Below are 17,528 nucleotides of genomic sequence, written 5' to 3'. Positions count from 1 at the left end.
ATTAAATGTCTCTCTATGTATTAAATACACAGGACCACAATGGATATACTTTTACTTTAGCACCATTGTATAATTGTACCACTGTAATATTTGAAAACTGTTAGTTATTCATTCAATACATTAAAATGATGTACAATTAATCAATGTATTGTGTTTTACATTCTTTTTTGGCAGGTTTGCACTGAATGGATCAAGGCTTGTACAGCAACAAACACACCACTGTCCAGATTTGACAATCTCATGATGAGAAGTTTCTTGCGCAACAGAGTAGTGAATGGGGGAGCCATCCCTGGCCATACACAACTACAAGAGAGTTATCTACCAGACGTATACAAGGTGGAGAACAATGTCATCAAAGACCTCATGCCTGTCTTTGTCATGTTTGATGAAACGCTACCTGGTTGAGACTGTTTTCGTAGACAAATGCAATCATTCTACAGTGGCAAATGCAGCAGTCAATGCTCTAAATGACTTTGGAGTGAAACAAGAGGATGTGATTTATTTTGATACCGACAATGCTGCATATATGCTTAAGGCTTACAAGACTGCCCTCAAAGCCCTGTTTCCCAATTCCATCCATGTGACATGCCTAGCACATATCATGAATCTTATTGGAGAAGCTTTCAGGAAGCCTTTTGTGGAGGTGAACACCTTCATGAGATATTTCTCACAGGTGTTTTACATGGCAGGTGCAAGGAAGAGGAGATACCTGAGCGTTCTCAGAACCTCAGACACAACATCAATAATGGCTCCAAATACGTGTGGCACAAGATGGAAATCATGGTACAGGGCAGCAGCTTACCATGCAGAACACTATCCCTTGTACAAGTCCTTTAACAAAGAGGAGATGGAGACCTGCAGGCTGTCTGCCCCCACCTCACTGGAGCAACTGTATGCCATTACACAAGATGAAGATCTCTCTATGACACTGCAGATACACCTCAACACCATTGTTGAAAAGTCACAGGTGCTTCTCCAGCTTTGCGACCTGTTTGAAAGCAACAATGAAGGTTTTTGACATATGGGAAGATCTGCAGATCACATTTGCAGCCAGCAAAGAGCTAAAGGTGGAATCACATCAATGTGATCACTTCTTTGATCGAAATGTCCCTTATGCCAAGAATAAGGAGACCCTGGCCATATTTCAACAGGCCTACCAACTTGCAGAAGAGAAGTTGTCTATGTACATGGATGGTGCCCAGCCGGTCATGCAGTTCTTAAGAGAATGCAGGGTTTTCAATCCCAGATGTGTCGTCTTGTTCAGCGAGGTTGAAGGATCTGAGCAGCATCTCTGGTTTCCAAGATATACCTACTTCACAAAGTTTGGCCCAGCTGCATTATTATTATTACTAGAGTTTCGGGGGGCTACGCCCCCCTCAACCCCAGCCGCGCACGGGGCCCAGCGTGGCCGCGTGTATATTGGGGGACCCAAATCGCCGGAGTAAAACTGTGGAAAAGTTAAAAAAAAAAAAAAAAAAATTGAAAAAAATATATTTTTGATGTTTGAGGGGGACCCCCGCGGACCCCCTGCTGGTCGACGGACCCCCTGTGGAGTGTTGGGACGCGCGGGGACCCCCCTGGAACATGGCGGACCATTTCGGTGTTTGTTTTTTTTTCATGAAGGTGGTTGCTTGTTGCTGGCGCTGGCTGTGCAAACCTGGCAGCCCAGCGCATGCTGCCGCACGTTACACCAGAAATGGTGCCTGGAGAAAATGGTGACCAAAAAAAAAGTTTGGAAAAAAAGGAAAAAACCCCCGCAGCGGCTGCGTGCTGTTGTGGTGATGAGGTCGTGCGCACGGTAAACGGTACGAAGCTGGCTCCCCTTCCGTTTTGTCCGACATTTGGTGAGTAGAATTAATTATGTTGCGCGGTGGAAAAGGTGTAGTGAGGAGTGAGATGTCCCCTACGCGAGGCGTAAATTCAGCGCGGCCGCCGTGGCGAGTCAGTTGGCCACATGTGGTCTGGCGGTGCGTTGTTTAGTCGATAACAGAGCTGTGGGGTGTGGACACCGAGGGTGCGGAAGTTGGTCGCCATTTATATAGTTAGATTATTAGCATGCAAGAGCCACTACCTCAGCTGTCCAGGTTGGCAAAGAGGTACAAGGACTGTGTCACTAACTCAGCAGATGTGGAAAGGTCAAATAGCATTTACAAACTGGTGCTATCATCCAGGAGATACTCACTGTCAGAGCCCAACATCAAAGCACTGGTGTGCTCCTGACTCAGATACCTGTAGTGAGGAGGTTGTATAAGGTTGTTAAGTTGTATCGTATCTCTGATTTTTTTTGTGTGTGTTTATAAAAGAAAAGAAACTGTGACATGTATATAGTTTTGACTGATTGCACATTATGTCAGCATTTAATTGCTATAACTGTCTGAATGTTTACATTTTCCATCTGCTGTATGCAGTAATGTTTTCCATATCCACTTGATACAGTGGATAGTTTAAACTTGGTTATTGAAACCAGTATTTTAATGTACACAGCCCTGCCTGTCAGCTCCATGCACTTGTTCGGTTCCTAAGCCTTCACCCATAGTTTGGTGACACGTTTGCACTTTTTTAGCATTTCATTGCTGTAACTGCACGTTAATTGCTTACATTTACTATCTGACTGCTGTATGCAGTCATGTTTACTCTGTGTCCTGTTCTGTGCTACACAGTAGGCTACAACATTGTTATTTTCTGGTTTTACCAAAGAAAGCACTGCTGCATTTAACAATCCAAGTGCCAGCAGTTTTTTTGTTTTACTGTTTTCAAACTCATAACAGTATGTTTTTATTGCACATATGCACTTAGAATGCCTGAACTTGCTGCAAATAAATCTGCCCAAGAAGGAAAAATAACCTTTTTATGTTGATTATTTTAAAACCACAATGTTTCACAGTGTTTTGGTATTGCAATTGATTTCATAAGATAATTTTTACTTCATTATTACATGAAAAAATTACTTTGCTTCATAACTGGCAATTGTCTCCGCCAGGCCGAAAGGCATGGCGAGAGAGTATGTTTTACCCCCTGTCCGTCCGTGTGTGTGTGTGTGTGTGTGTGTGTGTGTGTGTGTGTGTGTGTGTGTGTGTGTGTGTGTGTGTGTGTGTGTGTGTGTGTGTGTGTGTGTCCTGTCCGTGTGCTACCAGCTAATCTCCGGCACCGTTGGCCCGCTTGCTGCGAAACTGTGCACACACACTCCCTGGATGCCAATTCAGAATTTTTCCCATGGGCCTGTTATAGCGCCACCAGGAGGCCGATTTGTGTAAAACCACTTTTTTTTACATTACACTTACAGGTTTTATCCAAACGTCATGCAAATTGGTTCACAGTATCTCCATAGTCATGTGATCAACCGGGATCTGTCCGATTTCCCATATTCCAACCTTCACGATATTGACGCCGTCCTGGTCACTTCCGCACTCCTGGAATTTGCCCTTCACAAACCCAAGACGTAAAAGGGTGGCGGCTCAGCTAAAAAAAACTGTTAAAACGACAGAGGCGAGCCGTCTGAAGAGGACTTGAGCCATGAGAGGCACCGCTGAGCGAGCCGTTAGGGACAAATGACAAAATGAAAGCCTGGACTGTTAACAGTTACATAAATACTGTCCAGGGGGCTGCTGGAATAGCGCTATATCGCATAAAACACATATACAGCCCCCCCCCCCCCCCCCCCTCTCCATATGGTTTTTGACCACATGTTGCCTTAAGAATCTGGTGGCAGCTGTCGATAGCTTCCTCTTTCCTCCAGGTAGTGTAGCCCCTGTTCCTTTAAATTTGAACTTCCAAACTAGGCTTCCAACTGTAAGGCTTGGTTTCAGACCAAGTCTTGGAACATTTTAGATTGGCTGTCACAGTTTCCAGACTTGGGGCACCTAGACAATCTCTGGTGGAATTTGAAGAGGGGTTTTGCGCTTGTTAGCAAGACAGTTTGCCTTGGATTTTCCTACAGTAGTTTAGCTTTTCAGCAGCTACATATGGGTTGGGTTCTATGTACACAGTTTAAGTCTACTTACTTGAGAGTCTCTAGTGCCCATTGTGGATTATCCTGTCCACCAGAAGGCAGCGTCAGTCCAGAAACTCCTGGGTAGTTGAAGCTCAGATTCAGATGTTTCAGATGGTGGGGGTTGTAACTCAGAGCTGCAGCCAGAGAACAACAGCCTTCCTCTGAGATAAGACAATGTGACAACCTGCAGAGAAATTAAGACTTTAACAAACTGCTGCTGGTGTTCAAATAGAGATCAACACAGAGAGAAAACATTTAATGTATGGAAATGGAAATGATTGCAATGGAAATGATTGCAATGAAAATTATTGCAAAATCTATTTGAATTAAAACTATTATTCACCCAAGAGTCTCAAGTGTACAGTTGTGACTTTTCAGTCCATCACATATAAACTTCAGACCGGAATCCAGCAGGTTGTTAAAACCTAGGTCCAATTCCCTCAGACAGGAGTTAGACCTGAGAATTGAGCTGATCTCTTCGCAGGATTTCTCTGAGAGGTTACAACCTCTCAGCCTGGAGACAAACCGAAAGGAAATGCATGTTCTGTTATCACTCCCATACTCAAGATGTGTTAAAAGTCTGACATCTAATGGTGAAAAGAGTATTTAAATTAATTTGGTGATGTTACAATCTGATGTTTTATAAAAATTACATCAACTAATATCAAAACAGCCAATAGCATATATCAGGATTAATACATATATTTGGGAATAGGTGAAGATAGCTCTGATGGCTGCTTAAACATTTTATAAATATGTCAATGTTTCATTTTTACTCTGCAGATGCAGGACAACTGACCTGAGAATCTGCAGTCTACAATTTGGACTCTTCAATCCAGCAACAATTCGCTCCAGTCCTAAACCCTGTAGGTTGTTGTTACTCAGGTCGAGCTCTATCAGATGGGAGGGATTAGAGCTGAGAGCTGAGGCCACAACTTCATATTGTGTCAGTGATAGTGAAGCACCAACAAGTCTGTAAATACAGATGAAATGGAAAAACTGTCCATAACATTTGATACAGCATCACACTACAACACTATTACATAACATGTATTAGGAAGGTGTATTCTCCCTGGGGTGTCAGCATGAACACAGGAGTCGGAGATGTTAGTCAACTCTTGAGATTCTTCCTTTGGCACAAAACCATTTGTGCTATCTATTATGCTATGATACATAATCATGTGGACATAGTATGTGCTAATACCAACTACAGTTGCTTCTACTTGTGTTATGAAAGTGTCATAACACCCATGTTTGTGTAAATGTCTGCTCTTTCTGTGTAAATGTGATACAATAGCACAAAGAAAGGAGTATTCAAAAAGTTGTATATCTTTGCATTTCATATGCAGGTAGAGAATCATAGCTCTAAAATGTTGAATTACTTGTTTAGAGTGACCCAATAGTTTAGGAAGTACACCTTATAGAAGTATTGTGATTAAAGAAATAACACCCTGTGTGTGAAAACACAGTGGTTACCTATTCTAGGTATTCAGTAATGTAAGCTCCAAGGCTGACTGTGAATGGTTGTAGCTCAAGCATGAGCCAAGGTGAGACATGCCTCCCTTTGTCGCTATGCTTTGTTTCAGCTGAGCTGTCAGCAAGTCAGCTGTCAGCTATGTTGAAAACCCCACTTATTGTATCACAATTTACAGAACATAAGGAGAGAATGCAAAGTTGTGTTTCTAAACTCAAGTCATTGAGTGTGATTATAGGACAATTAGAATCACAGAGATGTGTTGATAACTAGGAGCGAGGAAGACCTCTGCATGTTGTGTGACTCTTGCATATTGAAGAGAGAGTGAGAAAAAACACTCCATGTCTTGGCAAGAAGACACTGCGTAAACTCAAATTGTATTTCATAGGATTAATTAAGGATTAAGTCTGAGTTGCAGCTCTGGGATCTTTGCATGCATGCCCAATGTGCACCCATTAAACAACTAAACGGATTTGGAATAGTGCAAATAACTGAGTCGGCATAATGTATAGCGGGTACCCACGTCCGTAAGTCCCAGCTGCCTTGTGCATAATTAACAGGCAGTGGGTAGCGTGTAGTGCCAAGGGATTGCGCAGGGCGCAAGATAGGGCCCCAAGAGTTATAGTGAAGAATGTGCGTGGACAGTTTCATTTTGTGTAGAATAGGCCAGTCTCACAAACCTTAATAATAATAATAGTAATAATAATAATTAAAATAAGCAACTTAAGCCACATGAGCACATAAAACCTATGCTAATTTGTGCAGCAAGCCTAAGCAAGTACACTTTAGAAACAAGCCCCAAAAAGACGCAACCCACAACGACCAACATTTTACAAGAAACTTTACAGAAAAAGAAGCCCAAAGTCACTTATAATATGTGGACATGGCAACGCTGGCAGCGCTGCTGTAGGCTTTGCGGCTAGGCTAGCACTTTTGCATGGGAAGTTCACCTTCCCATGCAAAAGTCCTTAAGTGTGTCACCTTGTCCTTAAGTGTGCCCTTGAGTGTGCAAGCGTGTGATTGTATGTATGTATGTATGTATGTATGTATGTATGTGTGTGTGTGTGTGTGTGTGTGTGTGTGTGTGTGTGTGTGTGTGTGTGTGTGTGTGTGTGTGTGTGTGTGTGTGTGTGTGTGTGTGTGTGTGTGTGTGTGTGTGTGTGTGTGCGTGCGTGCGTGCGTGCGTGCGCGCGCATGATGTCCCCTGATCGAACATGTTGATATTAACATGGCGGCTAACCTGGCCTTTCTGCAGTTCCTCACAGCAGGGATCAGTCTTCTTCGCCCTGCGTCTGTTGGTATGTTGTATGTCTGCAGGTCCAACTCATCCAGAACCTCCTCTGACATCTGCAGCATGTAGGCCAGAGCTGAACACTGGATCTCAGAGAGTTCCTTGCCCGATCTGTTCTCTGACTGCAGGTACTGCTGGATCTCCTGCTGTATTGAGTCCTTCATCTCCACCAAACAGTGGAAGATGTTGATACATCTGTCAGAAGACACACTGAATGCTTGCATCTCTTTCAGGTTGTCGATGGCTCTCTGGATCTCCTCTGAACTGTTCTCTGTCTGACCCAGCAGGTTGCCTAAGAGTCCCTGGTTGGACTCCAATGAGAGACCATGAAGGAAACGGACAAAGAGGTCCAGGTGGCCACTTTCACGCTGCAGGGATTTTTCCATAACAGCCTTCAAGAAGTCAGACAGGGAACTTTCACTGTTGTAATCTTCCATGTATGTCTTCAGGACCTCCATGTTCCTCTGTGTGAAACAGTGGTACAGGTAGACTGCAGCCATAAACTCCTGTATACTCAGATGAACAAAGCAGTAGACCGTTTTTTGGAAGAGCACCCCGTCTTGTTTGAAGAATGCTGTGCACAATCCTGAGTACAGCAAGTCCTCGTTCACATCAAGTCCACTATCTTCCAGGTCTTTCTGGTAGAACATGATGTTGCCCTTGTTCAGTTGATCAAACGCCAGCCTGCCCAGCTTCAGAAGAACCTTTTCTTCAGCCTCTATGAGTTTCTCTTTATCTGATTCATCTTTCCCACCGTATTTAATCTTCTTCCTCTTAGTCTCAGCCATCAGGAAGTGACAGTACATCTCAGTCAGGGTGTTCGGCAAGTCGTCTGTCACCCCCCTGTCAAGAAAGTTCTGCACAACAATAGAGGTGATCCAACAGAAGACTGGGATTTCGCACATTGTGTAGAGATTCTTTGATGCCTTCATGAGTGCGATGATTGAGTTGGCCAGGTTCTCATCACTGAACTTCTTCCTAAAGTACTCCTCCTTCTGGTCATTGGTGAACCCTCGCACTTCTGTCAACCTGTTAACAAAGTCCTCATGGATCTGTTCAGCTGCTGCAGGTCGTGTGGTTATCCAGATGTGAGCAGAGGGAAGCAGTTCCCCCTTGATGAGGTTTTCCAGGATCACTTCTACTGGAAACGGCTTAGTCAGGTCTGAAAAGTCATCCGGGCAGTCACGAGTCTTGAGGTCCAATTGTATTTTTTTTTCATCCAGGCCATCAAAAACAAACAGAACTTTGAAGGGGCTGCTGTTGTAGTCTTCTGCCATCTGCAATGTATTGAGGATGTCATTGAGATCTTCTTTCTTAATACATTTGGTTTCCTTGATGCATTTGTGAATTAGGTCGGCCAAACAAAAGCTTTCTCCGTCGAGCTGATTTAACTGGCGGAACGTGAACGGGAATATAAGGTGTGGATGTTGGGGACACTGCTTGTTGGCCCAGTCATGGACAAACTTGTGTACAAGGAAAGTTTTGCCAATTCCTGCTATACCAACAGTCAGCACGGTTCTGTTCCCTGTTCCAGAATGGTCTTCAAATATTTCACTGAGTTTGACTGTTTTTTCCTCTCGCATCTTATTAATCTCCATCTGTCTGACCTCATGATGTCTGTGAATGTCTTTGATGTTAATGTCTACATTGTAGAGTGAAATGTAGACTTTGTCAAACATCATCTTACTCTCTTGGTCCAATTTGATATGCTGATATGTCTTGTGAAACTTTTTTTGAAGCATGTCTTCATAGTAAGTAATGAGAAACCCAAATACTTTCACCGACAAATCTGTAATGAACGAAGCAAATATTTGGTTAACAGCCTTGGTCATAAAGAAAGGCCTACATAGACTAAGGGCTCTTTCCATGAGTGCAGTTGATCTTAAAGGGGAATTTCGGACTAGCCTTTTTCTTACCTTTATATGATGTTATTATATCCTAGGACGAGTGATACAGTAGAACATGTTCATAACTCCATACAGACATTTTACATTTACCGCAGCTAAAAACACGGTCCATGCTCTACATTATTTAGTAGTATTAGATAGTATTTTAATAGCTTTTTCTTCTGTTTTTTTTAGATCTGACTTTCATAATGACACTCTCCACGGTATGTCTTGAATGCGCCCTTCCGTACTGTTTACATCCTGACCTGGATGACGTCACGGGTGAAATCTTGTCTCGCGAGACTTCCAAAGGGGCACATTCAAGACAAACACTGTGGAGAGTGTTCCGTCATTGTGAACGTCAGATCTCACCAAAAAACAAAACATAAATAAATAAAATACGCGATCTAGAGCATGGACCGTCCACTCAGGTTTTTAGCTGTGGTGGACTCGGTATGGAGTTATGAAAATTGTCTACTGTACCACTCGTCCCAGCATGTAATAACAGCATATAAAGGTAGGAAAAAGCCTAGTCCGAAATTCCCCATTAACATGAGGTGTAGTCTGGAGAACTGCTATCTTACACAGAGAGGCAGCATGCACTCCAGGTGGCATGACTCCACTGTTTGTGCAAAACCTGATGACCCATGTTATTCCAGCATGATTTGCCAAGTCCATGCAGGAATTATATATGTTATAACTATTGAAATATTAATCACATTAAAACGTTTTTGTTGAGATTTATAATTTTTTTCATGTATTTCTTTTTAAAGAATAAAAATTAAATATCTTCTCTCTGATCATTGCTATGGAGTGCTTATGCAGTCACATGTGTTTGCTTGTGTCTCCAGCTCTTAACTAAACAGAAAATACATTATCAGGTGAGAGAACTCATACAAGATACAGGATAAAACTACATAAAAAACGAAAAATATTGTTCCTGAAGAAACAATGTGGGCTCGCTTAAAGCCAGAAAACTGTAGTTATAAAAAAGTACAAATTCAGTTTGACTTGGTATCTCTGTCTTTGTGTTGAGTGTGAGTGCACACTTGCCTCCGGTTGATCAGATAGGGAGCATAGGTTATCATTCTCCTAATTGTCATCAGTTAAACACCTGGTTGAATAGCTGATGGTAGTAAGGGGGAGGAGGGGTATAGGGGGCAGGAGTGATGGGTGCAGGGTGCTTCCCCCTAGCTCCAGTGAGCTTGTAGATTAGCTTATTACTATGGTTTAAAGTGTGTGTGTGTGTGTGTGTGTGTGTGTGTGTGTGTGTGTGTGTGTGTGTGTGTGTGTGTGTGTGTGTGTGTGTGTGTGTGTGTGTGTGTGCGCGTGCGTGCGTGTGTGTGGGGGGCATGGGGTGTGGGGGTGGAGGGAGTTGTGTGGGGTTATGTTGACCAATACACTCCATTAGTGTTAAATTGGAGCTTGAAATTTACAAAATTATTGCCATCAAAATTTCACCCATTTACACACCGATGGCGGAGGAAACCATGCAAGGCACCTGCTCATTGGGAGCAATTAGGGGTTCAGCTTCTTGCTCATTTGCTCGCGAGCCCACAAATACTGAAGATATCTATAGTGTGCTCGCTGCTGCTTCAGCGAGCACACAATAAAGCGGAAGTGATTTAACAAATAAATTAACAGACAAAAGTAGAACTAGAACACATGATATTTGTGCTCTCTCCTAATCGCATGAAATGTGTAACCCACCTGAAAATATATATATATTTGTTCATTAAAGAGAGATGGGGAGACCCCTATTACTGAACCAAACCTCTATACTATGATTACTATCACAATATAGAGGTTTAACTTTTGTTTAACAATACACCTTTTTCTTTTAACCAAGAAATATAACTTACAGCTCCTTTAATTGACAGCAATGAAGGTCATTTCAATTGTATTTCACAGGTAGCTAGTAGACCTAAGACTAAATGAAATGTCTTCAATTTAAACAGCACTCACCTGGGGCTGCAGCCGCTGAACTGAGAGGTGGAGGAACAGTGTGAGGGTTCCTGCTGTGAGATGCAAAACCTTTTATACTAACCATATATAAATCTACCTTTTCTGTATTAATAATACATTGCTCTATAGCAGTGGTTCTTAAGATGTGGGTCGGACCCCTAGGGGGGTCCCCAGATGATTTGCTTGCACAACAATGCACAACATTATTTTCTCACTCAACAGTAAACAAACCAACATACAGTATACGTGTATACCGGGTATCTGTATATTTCTAAATGTAAGGACTCTTAATACAGATGTGCCACTTCAAAACTTCACACGTTACTGTTCTTTCCCTGAAAGTGCCCTGAAAATGCTTTTTTTCCTCCCTGTTCTGCCCTTAAAAAGGCACTGTTTTGCCCCTGAAAAGAAGTTGTCACTACACGCCCCCGTTTTTCCCTTCAACAGACATCCATATACATGAGAACAAAAGAATGTGTGTTGAAGAAGGTGTCAGACTCATTATGAGGCGAAAGGTGATTTGAAGAGGTCCTTGACCAGTTGCTCAAATTAATTAGCATCATAAAAGCAGTGATCATCAAAATAATTCAGCATTTTAAATGCCCTTCTTTGTCCCTCTTATTGCCCTGGGAATCCCCTGAAAATTTACTGTCTTGGCGATGGACATTTGAAGTTTTGAAATGGCACATCTGTACATCTAAAATGAAAAAAACAAAAACAAAAAACAAATAAAGGACAACAATTATGCAAATAGCTGATTTACAGCGAGGCACTATTATCACAATATGAACCGAGTCAAACTAAATGTAATGCCTCAACTCCTACAATTCCTTAGTGCTTTTCAGGGTGGGGGGTCCTCAGTTCAAATATGATTATTTTGAGGGGGTCAGGGCCTGAAAAGGTTGAGAACCACTGCACTATAGTCTATAGGACCAAAACATTTGTCAGTAACGTGATTTAAACGTTTACAAAGATTATGAAAAAAAAGTTAAGAAATAAATAAAGATGAAAACGAATGAAGAATTGTAAACTATAATAACCTTGCTAATACAAAGTTTGGCCTAAAGATGAATTTAAATGATAATTACTTACAGTTCACTGAGAAGACATTTCTCATGTTTCTCAAGACCTTTGCAGAAAAGGTCTTTGGCATTTCTGGAATTCAGTAGAGTATAGAGTTCCCTCATCCTGTCCTGATCGATGGCCTTAGACGTCACAAAAAAACATTATCATATCATATTATTATTATTATTATAAGAGATGCACAATATTGTTTTTTTGAAACCGATACCGATACCGATTATTTGCTGGGTCATATCGGCCGATACCGATCCGATACCGATATATTATATATTATATTTATATTGCGCTCATTGTGATTTTTTTTATTTTAATTTGTTTTACTGGTGGAAGTTGATGGTAAACCCCCCTCTCCACTAGCCCTACTGTGATGAAAAATATTTATGGAATAAATACATTAATTATATATATTCTTCTAAGTAACAAACTTAACTATGACATAATTTTTGTATGCTATAAGCCATCACAGAATTATTTGAATCTTTGTATAACACAAAACCATATGTTATGTGGCCTATGGAACAAGATCATTGAAACTAGTTTGTTATTAGTGTTATTCGTCTGTTGCCTAAATTAATTAGCCTCTGCTCTAAACCGAGGGTCTTCAACAGGGGGTCCGGGACCTCTAGGGGGTCCTCAGAGCTACTACAGGGGGTCCGCAAAATCTTTGTGCGATATGATTTTCTTTTTTCTACATTAACCGCTTGAACCCTAGTGTCCCTTTTCTGAGGAGAACTTTAGCCAAAAATAGCCGATCTACAAGCTCACAACGCCTTGCAGAGACATACTGTAGGTGTAGAGGGAAAACGGAGCAGACCAAGTAAACAAAAAAAGTTTAATCTGAAACACAATTTTATATAATAAAGAGGGGGTCCCTGCTTCATCTCTCTCTCAGCTAGGGGGTCCTTGGCCTGAAAACGTTGAAGACCCCTGCTCTAAACAATAAAGCCCCCCTTAGCTCTCCCAATCACAACATAACATCAGCAGTGAGTTTAGGAGACGAGTCGAGTAACGAGTGTGTTACGTCGATGTTAAATAAGAAGGCAATGTACACATTCGTGTTGAAAATATATCCTCCGCAGTATCCCTACTCTAATCTAATTTAAGATGTACAAGAAACCCTCTGACTGTTCTGGGTATTCAACTATGGACGTGAAGAGTTTGTTTGCTGTTAGTTTGACTAGATGTCTCTGTTCACGCAGCCTAGCCTAGCCTCTGCCTGCTGCGCAATGAGTGCACTGTCTGAGAGGCATGCAGAGCGTGTGGAGGGGGGAGGGGCAACAGCTGACTCTTAAAGAGACAGGCAGACAGACTGCTCTCGGGTATTTTATTAATGCTTCTCAATATCGGGGAATTTAATCGGGTTTATTTTGAGCATTTTAGGGCCGATATCGGCCGATTCCGATACGTTACCGATTATATCGTACATCTCAATTTTTATTATTATTATTATTATTATATCATATCATATTTAGGGCTGGGACTTTAACTGATTAATTTTGATTAATTAATTGCAGAAAGAAATATGCGATTAAAAATATTTACGCATTTTAATCGTGCTTAGTTTTTGCACCAGGAACTTCTCACTGAGCACGTTTCAGTCGTACCGATCATACCGGTGCACCAACGAACAGAAAACAAACCAATGGGAGAAGAAGCCGATGTCAATCAAGACATCTTTATTTTGTATTGCTCCTAGTGGTCAGAGTTTCACTGTTCTGGAATGTACTTGAAAGTATTGTGTACTGAATTTCTGAATATATTCCTAAAATATCTGCACTTTATGGAAAAACTGATCTGTTGGTCTGTTTAGTACCACCTTGATAAAAAAAATATATTTTGTTGCTTAAACAAACAGCAAAATATTGCATATGCAAATATTGATATGCGATTAAACATGTGATTCATTTTGATTAATTCATTACAAAGCCTCTAATTAATTAGATTTGTTTTTTATCGAGTCCCAGCCCTAATTATATTATAACATTATATTACATATTATGTATTAACTTTACCTTAGATGTCACAGTATTGTAGCCCTCTTGGGTGATGACTTCTTTCTCCAGGAGCAGATCCAGGATGGGTTTGACCATGGTCACTTTCTGAACCAGTAAACAGCGGTGTTGGTCAATGAAGTGTCTCTCTGAAGATGAGAGGATTTAAAACTTAGCCATTGGTGAAACTATGTGCAAAACATTTTCATATAGATACATAGATTTATTGGTTGTTATTTTCTATCTATGCCTGTCCTTGAATGATCCTGCCTATTGGTTAATTATAAACTAATTATATTTTCATTGCAGCTATTGCTGTGTCTCCCTAATTATGGAAATCTATTTAAATATGCTATTATTTCCATTTTGTAATTTGATTTAATAAAATGTCATAAATTCACTACTCAGTTAATTGATTGAGACACCAGAAATGTAACAAATGGTGAATGAGTTATGGACTACTTTTAATATCTGTCTCACTTTCCTATAAAGTTGTCCACTAATCATCCTAAATGATTCTAAACTAAATAGAATAAAGATAAAGAACATCCCCTGTTAAAATAAATGAATGATTACCATCCTGTGATGTCTGAGGTGATGCAGTGCTGCTCTCTGAAGTTTCTCCAACGTTACTGCTTTCTGTGTGAGAGAGAGAGAGAGAGAGAGAGAGAGAGAGAGAGAGAGAGAGAGAGAGAGAGAGAGAGAGAGAGAGAGAGACATTTAAGTAAGTAATTAAGTAGCCTTGGTCCCTCATGGTGGCATTGAATGAGGGCTCCAGCTAGAGTCTTTAGTGCACTCTTGTTGACAAAAGATTAAATGCTGCCCAAAAATCATGTTCTTTGATTGACTTTTTTGATCACTTTTAATTACATTTTTTTCCACAGGTTAGCTTTTTATCAAGAATGCAGCCCAAATAGGTAACCTCTTCTTAACTTGAGATTACATTATTGTCAAGGAACAGTAACAGCCCTAGGATGCTTCCCTGAGAACCCCACAGCTCACTGGGAGGGACGAGGACAGGGTTCCTTTGACATCACACTTGTTCTCTTCCCTCAAGGTAGGATTTCATCCTGTTCACAGATGTGTTATCAAAACCAATCAACCTTCAACTTATTCAGTAGTATTGAATGGTTTACATTGTCTAACACCTTTTGGAGGTCCAGCATGACCATGCCGCAGTATTTGCCCGAGTCTACTTTGCGTTTGATGTAGTCGGTCAAATATAGTAGACAGGTGTCAGTGGAGAGGGATGATCTGAGATTGGAATCAGAATAGTAGTTTACGTTCTGTGAGTACTACTGATCTGTATGCTTCCTTGCGGAATGCCACAGCTCACTAGGTGGGGGGGGGGGGGGGGGGGGGGGGGGCAGGGTTCCGTTCACCTCCACACCTGTTCCCTCCCCTCCAGATAGGATCGTATACAGCCCACTGATGTACTGTCAAAAGTGCTTAACGCTGTCAAAAGCCTTTTGGAGGTTCAGCATGACCATGCCGCAGTATTTGCCCTGGTCCACCTCTTGTTTGATGTGGTCGTTCAAATAGAGAAGGCATGTGTCAGTGTAGTTTGAAAAACATTTTCAAATAGTTCAAAAAGCCGATCTACAAGCTCACAACCTGTCGATGTAGATCGTTGAACTATTTGAAAATGTTTTTCAAAATAGGAAAAAATGGCAAAGAAAGTTTAGGGATAATGGGTAAGGCGGCGCCCAGAATAGGGCCCAAGAATAGAAATAGGGTGGTAGTTGCCGGGGTCTAATTTACCTCCTTTTTTTGTACAGAGGGGTTACTCTCGCCATTTTGAAATCATGGGGAACCTCTCCCTGTTTGATGGAGACGTTTACTATGTTGGTGATGATTGGGGCAATGGAGGCGGGTGAGTCTTTGAGAAATTTGGACGAATATTGTCAAGGCCAGTGGCCTTGTGTGGTTGAAGTGCGCTCAATCTTTTGAACACCTCATCGGTTGTCACTGTTGCGAGTTTTAAATCATCTTTGCGGACACCTAGGTTTTTGTAGAATTCTTGGATGTGCTCTACACTAAAACGCCCAGAGTGGGAGGGCAGTTTGTTTACCAGTGTTGAGGCTATGGTTGTAAAGAAGATGTTTAAGCGATTTGCCACATCCAGCTTGTCTGTAATGAGAATGTCGTCCGACTTAATGTTGATGTTTGTAAACCTGGTTTTCATTTTTTTGCTGCAGCCTAGTTGGTTGTTAAGCAACTTCCAAAGCTCACATAGTTTGTTTGTGTTTTCTTCAATTTTATCATTGAGGTAGTTTTTTCTTGCTGATCTGGTCATAGCAGTTACATTATTTTTAGGCTGGTTTCGCTGTTTTATAATATTCATAAGGTGGGTGCTATTCAAAATTGAGGTGAATTTAGTTTTGAAGCCATGCCAAGATTCATCTACCTGTGTGCTGTTTAGTTCATCTGACAAGTCCTGTCTCTCTAGACTGTGATTAAAGTCCTCACTTTTGTAGTTTTTGATGTCTCTGGTCACGACTGTTTTGTGGTAACCGGTCTTAGGTTGTACAAAAGATCATGTAATGATCACTTAGTCTGCAAATAAAAGCACTAGTCTTTCCTCTCACAACCAGGCCTTGTGGGCTGAATATGCTCATAACTCTCTACCTGTTGCCTCCACTGGTTTATTGTCCACATTTCACTGCTGTCTCGGCTATCAGCCCCCTCTGTTTCCCTCCCAGGGGGAAAAGGCTTATGTGCCCTCTGCCCAGCAGTTCATCCGCCTCTGTCACAAAATGTGGCGGGCCGCCCAATCCTCCTTGCTTTGGTTATCTGCCAGGGTCAAGCACTATGCCGGTCGTTGTCGACGCCCAGCTCCTTCCTACCGTCGGGGCCAGACACTGTGGTTGTCATCCAGGGACTGGCCACTACAGGTGGAATCACACAAGTTGGCTCCTCGTTTTGTGGGACCTTTCCCTGTCTCTAAGGTCATCAGCCCTTCAGCGGTCCGTCTCAAACTCCCTCGCCCCCTTCATCGGATTCATCCGTCTTTCCATGTCTTTAGAGTCAAAGCTGTCAACCAAGGCCCATACTCCCCGCCCCCCAATCCCCCTCCTCCACCCAGGTTGGTGGACAGCTCTGAGGTGTTCACTGTGCGTCGGCTGCTCAAGGTTCGTGAACGTGGGCATGGGCTGCAATACTTTGTGGACTGGCAAGGCTATGGTCCTTAGGAGAGGACTTGGGTCCCTGCTTAGGACATTTTGGACACGGTCCTTATTCAAGACTTTCATCCTGAGGCACCTGCGAGGACACCCAAGGGCATCCGTGAGGGGAGGGGTACTGTCAGGCATCCTCTCTAGACCTGCCCTTGTGTTCACTACCTGTATTCCTATTAATCAGTCATTAGCCAATCCTTTGCTAATTTTCTACTCCTCACAGGTTGCTACTCACCTGCTGTCTGTTGTTCTAATTAGTTTGAGGGTATATATTTCAGTGAGCTTCAAAATTACCATTTGTCAGTTTGTCGTAGTAATGCCTGTCTTCTGTTCCAGCCAGAACCACCACCCTCTTACCCGTTTGTTCCTGGACTAAGAAGTTGACCGGCTGTTTCTGGATTAAAGAGGTGGTGCCATCGTTTTGCACTTAATATTTTTACATAGTAAAAATATACCCTCCCCCTCATTGTCATAACACAATAGTTGTGGGCATGAGGAGGAGGAGGGGACTAGGACAGGTGGGTGGTGCTAAGGTGGTGGAGGAGGTGCTAAGGTGAGAACCAGGTATACTTAATGAACTGGAGGCGTGTCCACATAAAAACATAACTTTAACAATTTCTGTACACTTTTTTGAAAAAAATCTTCCTCCTAGTATAACCATAATACCTGAT

General features: G+C 42.0%; 1 protein-coding gene across 2 annotated transcripts in view; it reads right to left on the bottom strand.

The window, feature by feature from the left end:
* LOC311037049 (NACHT, LRR and PYD domains-containing protein 1-like) overlaps positions 1 to 17,528 on the bottom strand; it is a 66,966-nt gene that overhangs the window by 29,813 nt on the left and 19,625 nt on the right. For both annotated transcript variants that reach the window (XR_014599917.1, XM_084046109.1), the window contains exons 4-11: positions 14,258 to 14,320; positions 13,703 to 13,830; positions 11,700 to 11,812; positions 10,608 to 10,660; positions 6,706 to 8,545; positions 4,791 to 4,964; positions 4,335 to 4,505; positions 4,002 to 4,175 (exon numbers count right to left, since the gene is read on the bottom strand). Coding sequence is in view for 1 of the 2 variants with exons in the window: in XM_084046109.1 (XP_083902235.1) it covers positions 4,002 to 4,175; positions 4,335 to 4,505; positions 4,791 to 4,964; positions 6,706 to 8,545; positions 10,608 to 10,660; positions 11,700 to 11,812; positions 13,703 to 13,830; positions 14,258 to 14,320 (2,716 nt within the window). In the remaining variant the exon portion in view is untranslated. The remainder of the gene's footprint in view (positions 1 to 4,001; positions 4,176 to 4,334; positions 4,506 to 4,790; positions 4,965 to 6,705; positions 8,546 to 10,607; positions 10,661 to 11,699; positions 11,813 to 13,702; positions 13,831 to 14,257; positions 14,321 to 17,528) is intronic.

The sequence above is a fragment of the Gymnoscopelus microlampas genome, assembly GCF_963454915.1.
Source record: "Gymnoscopelus microlampas genome assembly, chromosome: 21".
In the NCBI taxonomy this organism is placed as follows: domain Eukaryota; kingdom Metazoa; phylum Chordata; class Actinopteri; order Myctophiformes; family Myctophidae; genus Gymnoscopelus; species Gymnoscopelus microlampas.
This window is presented reverse-complemented; position numbering and strand designations above follow the sequence as displayed.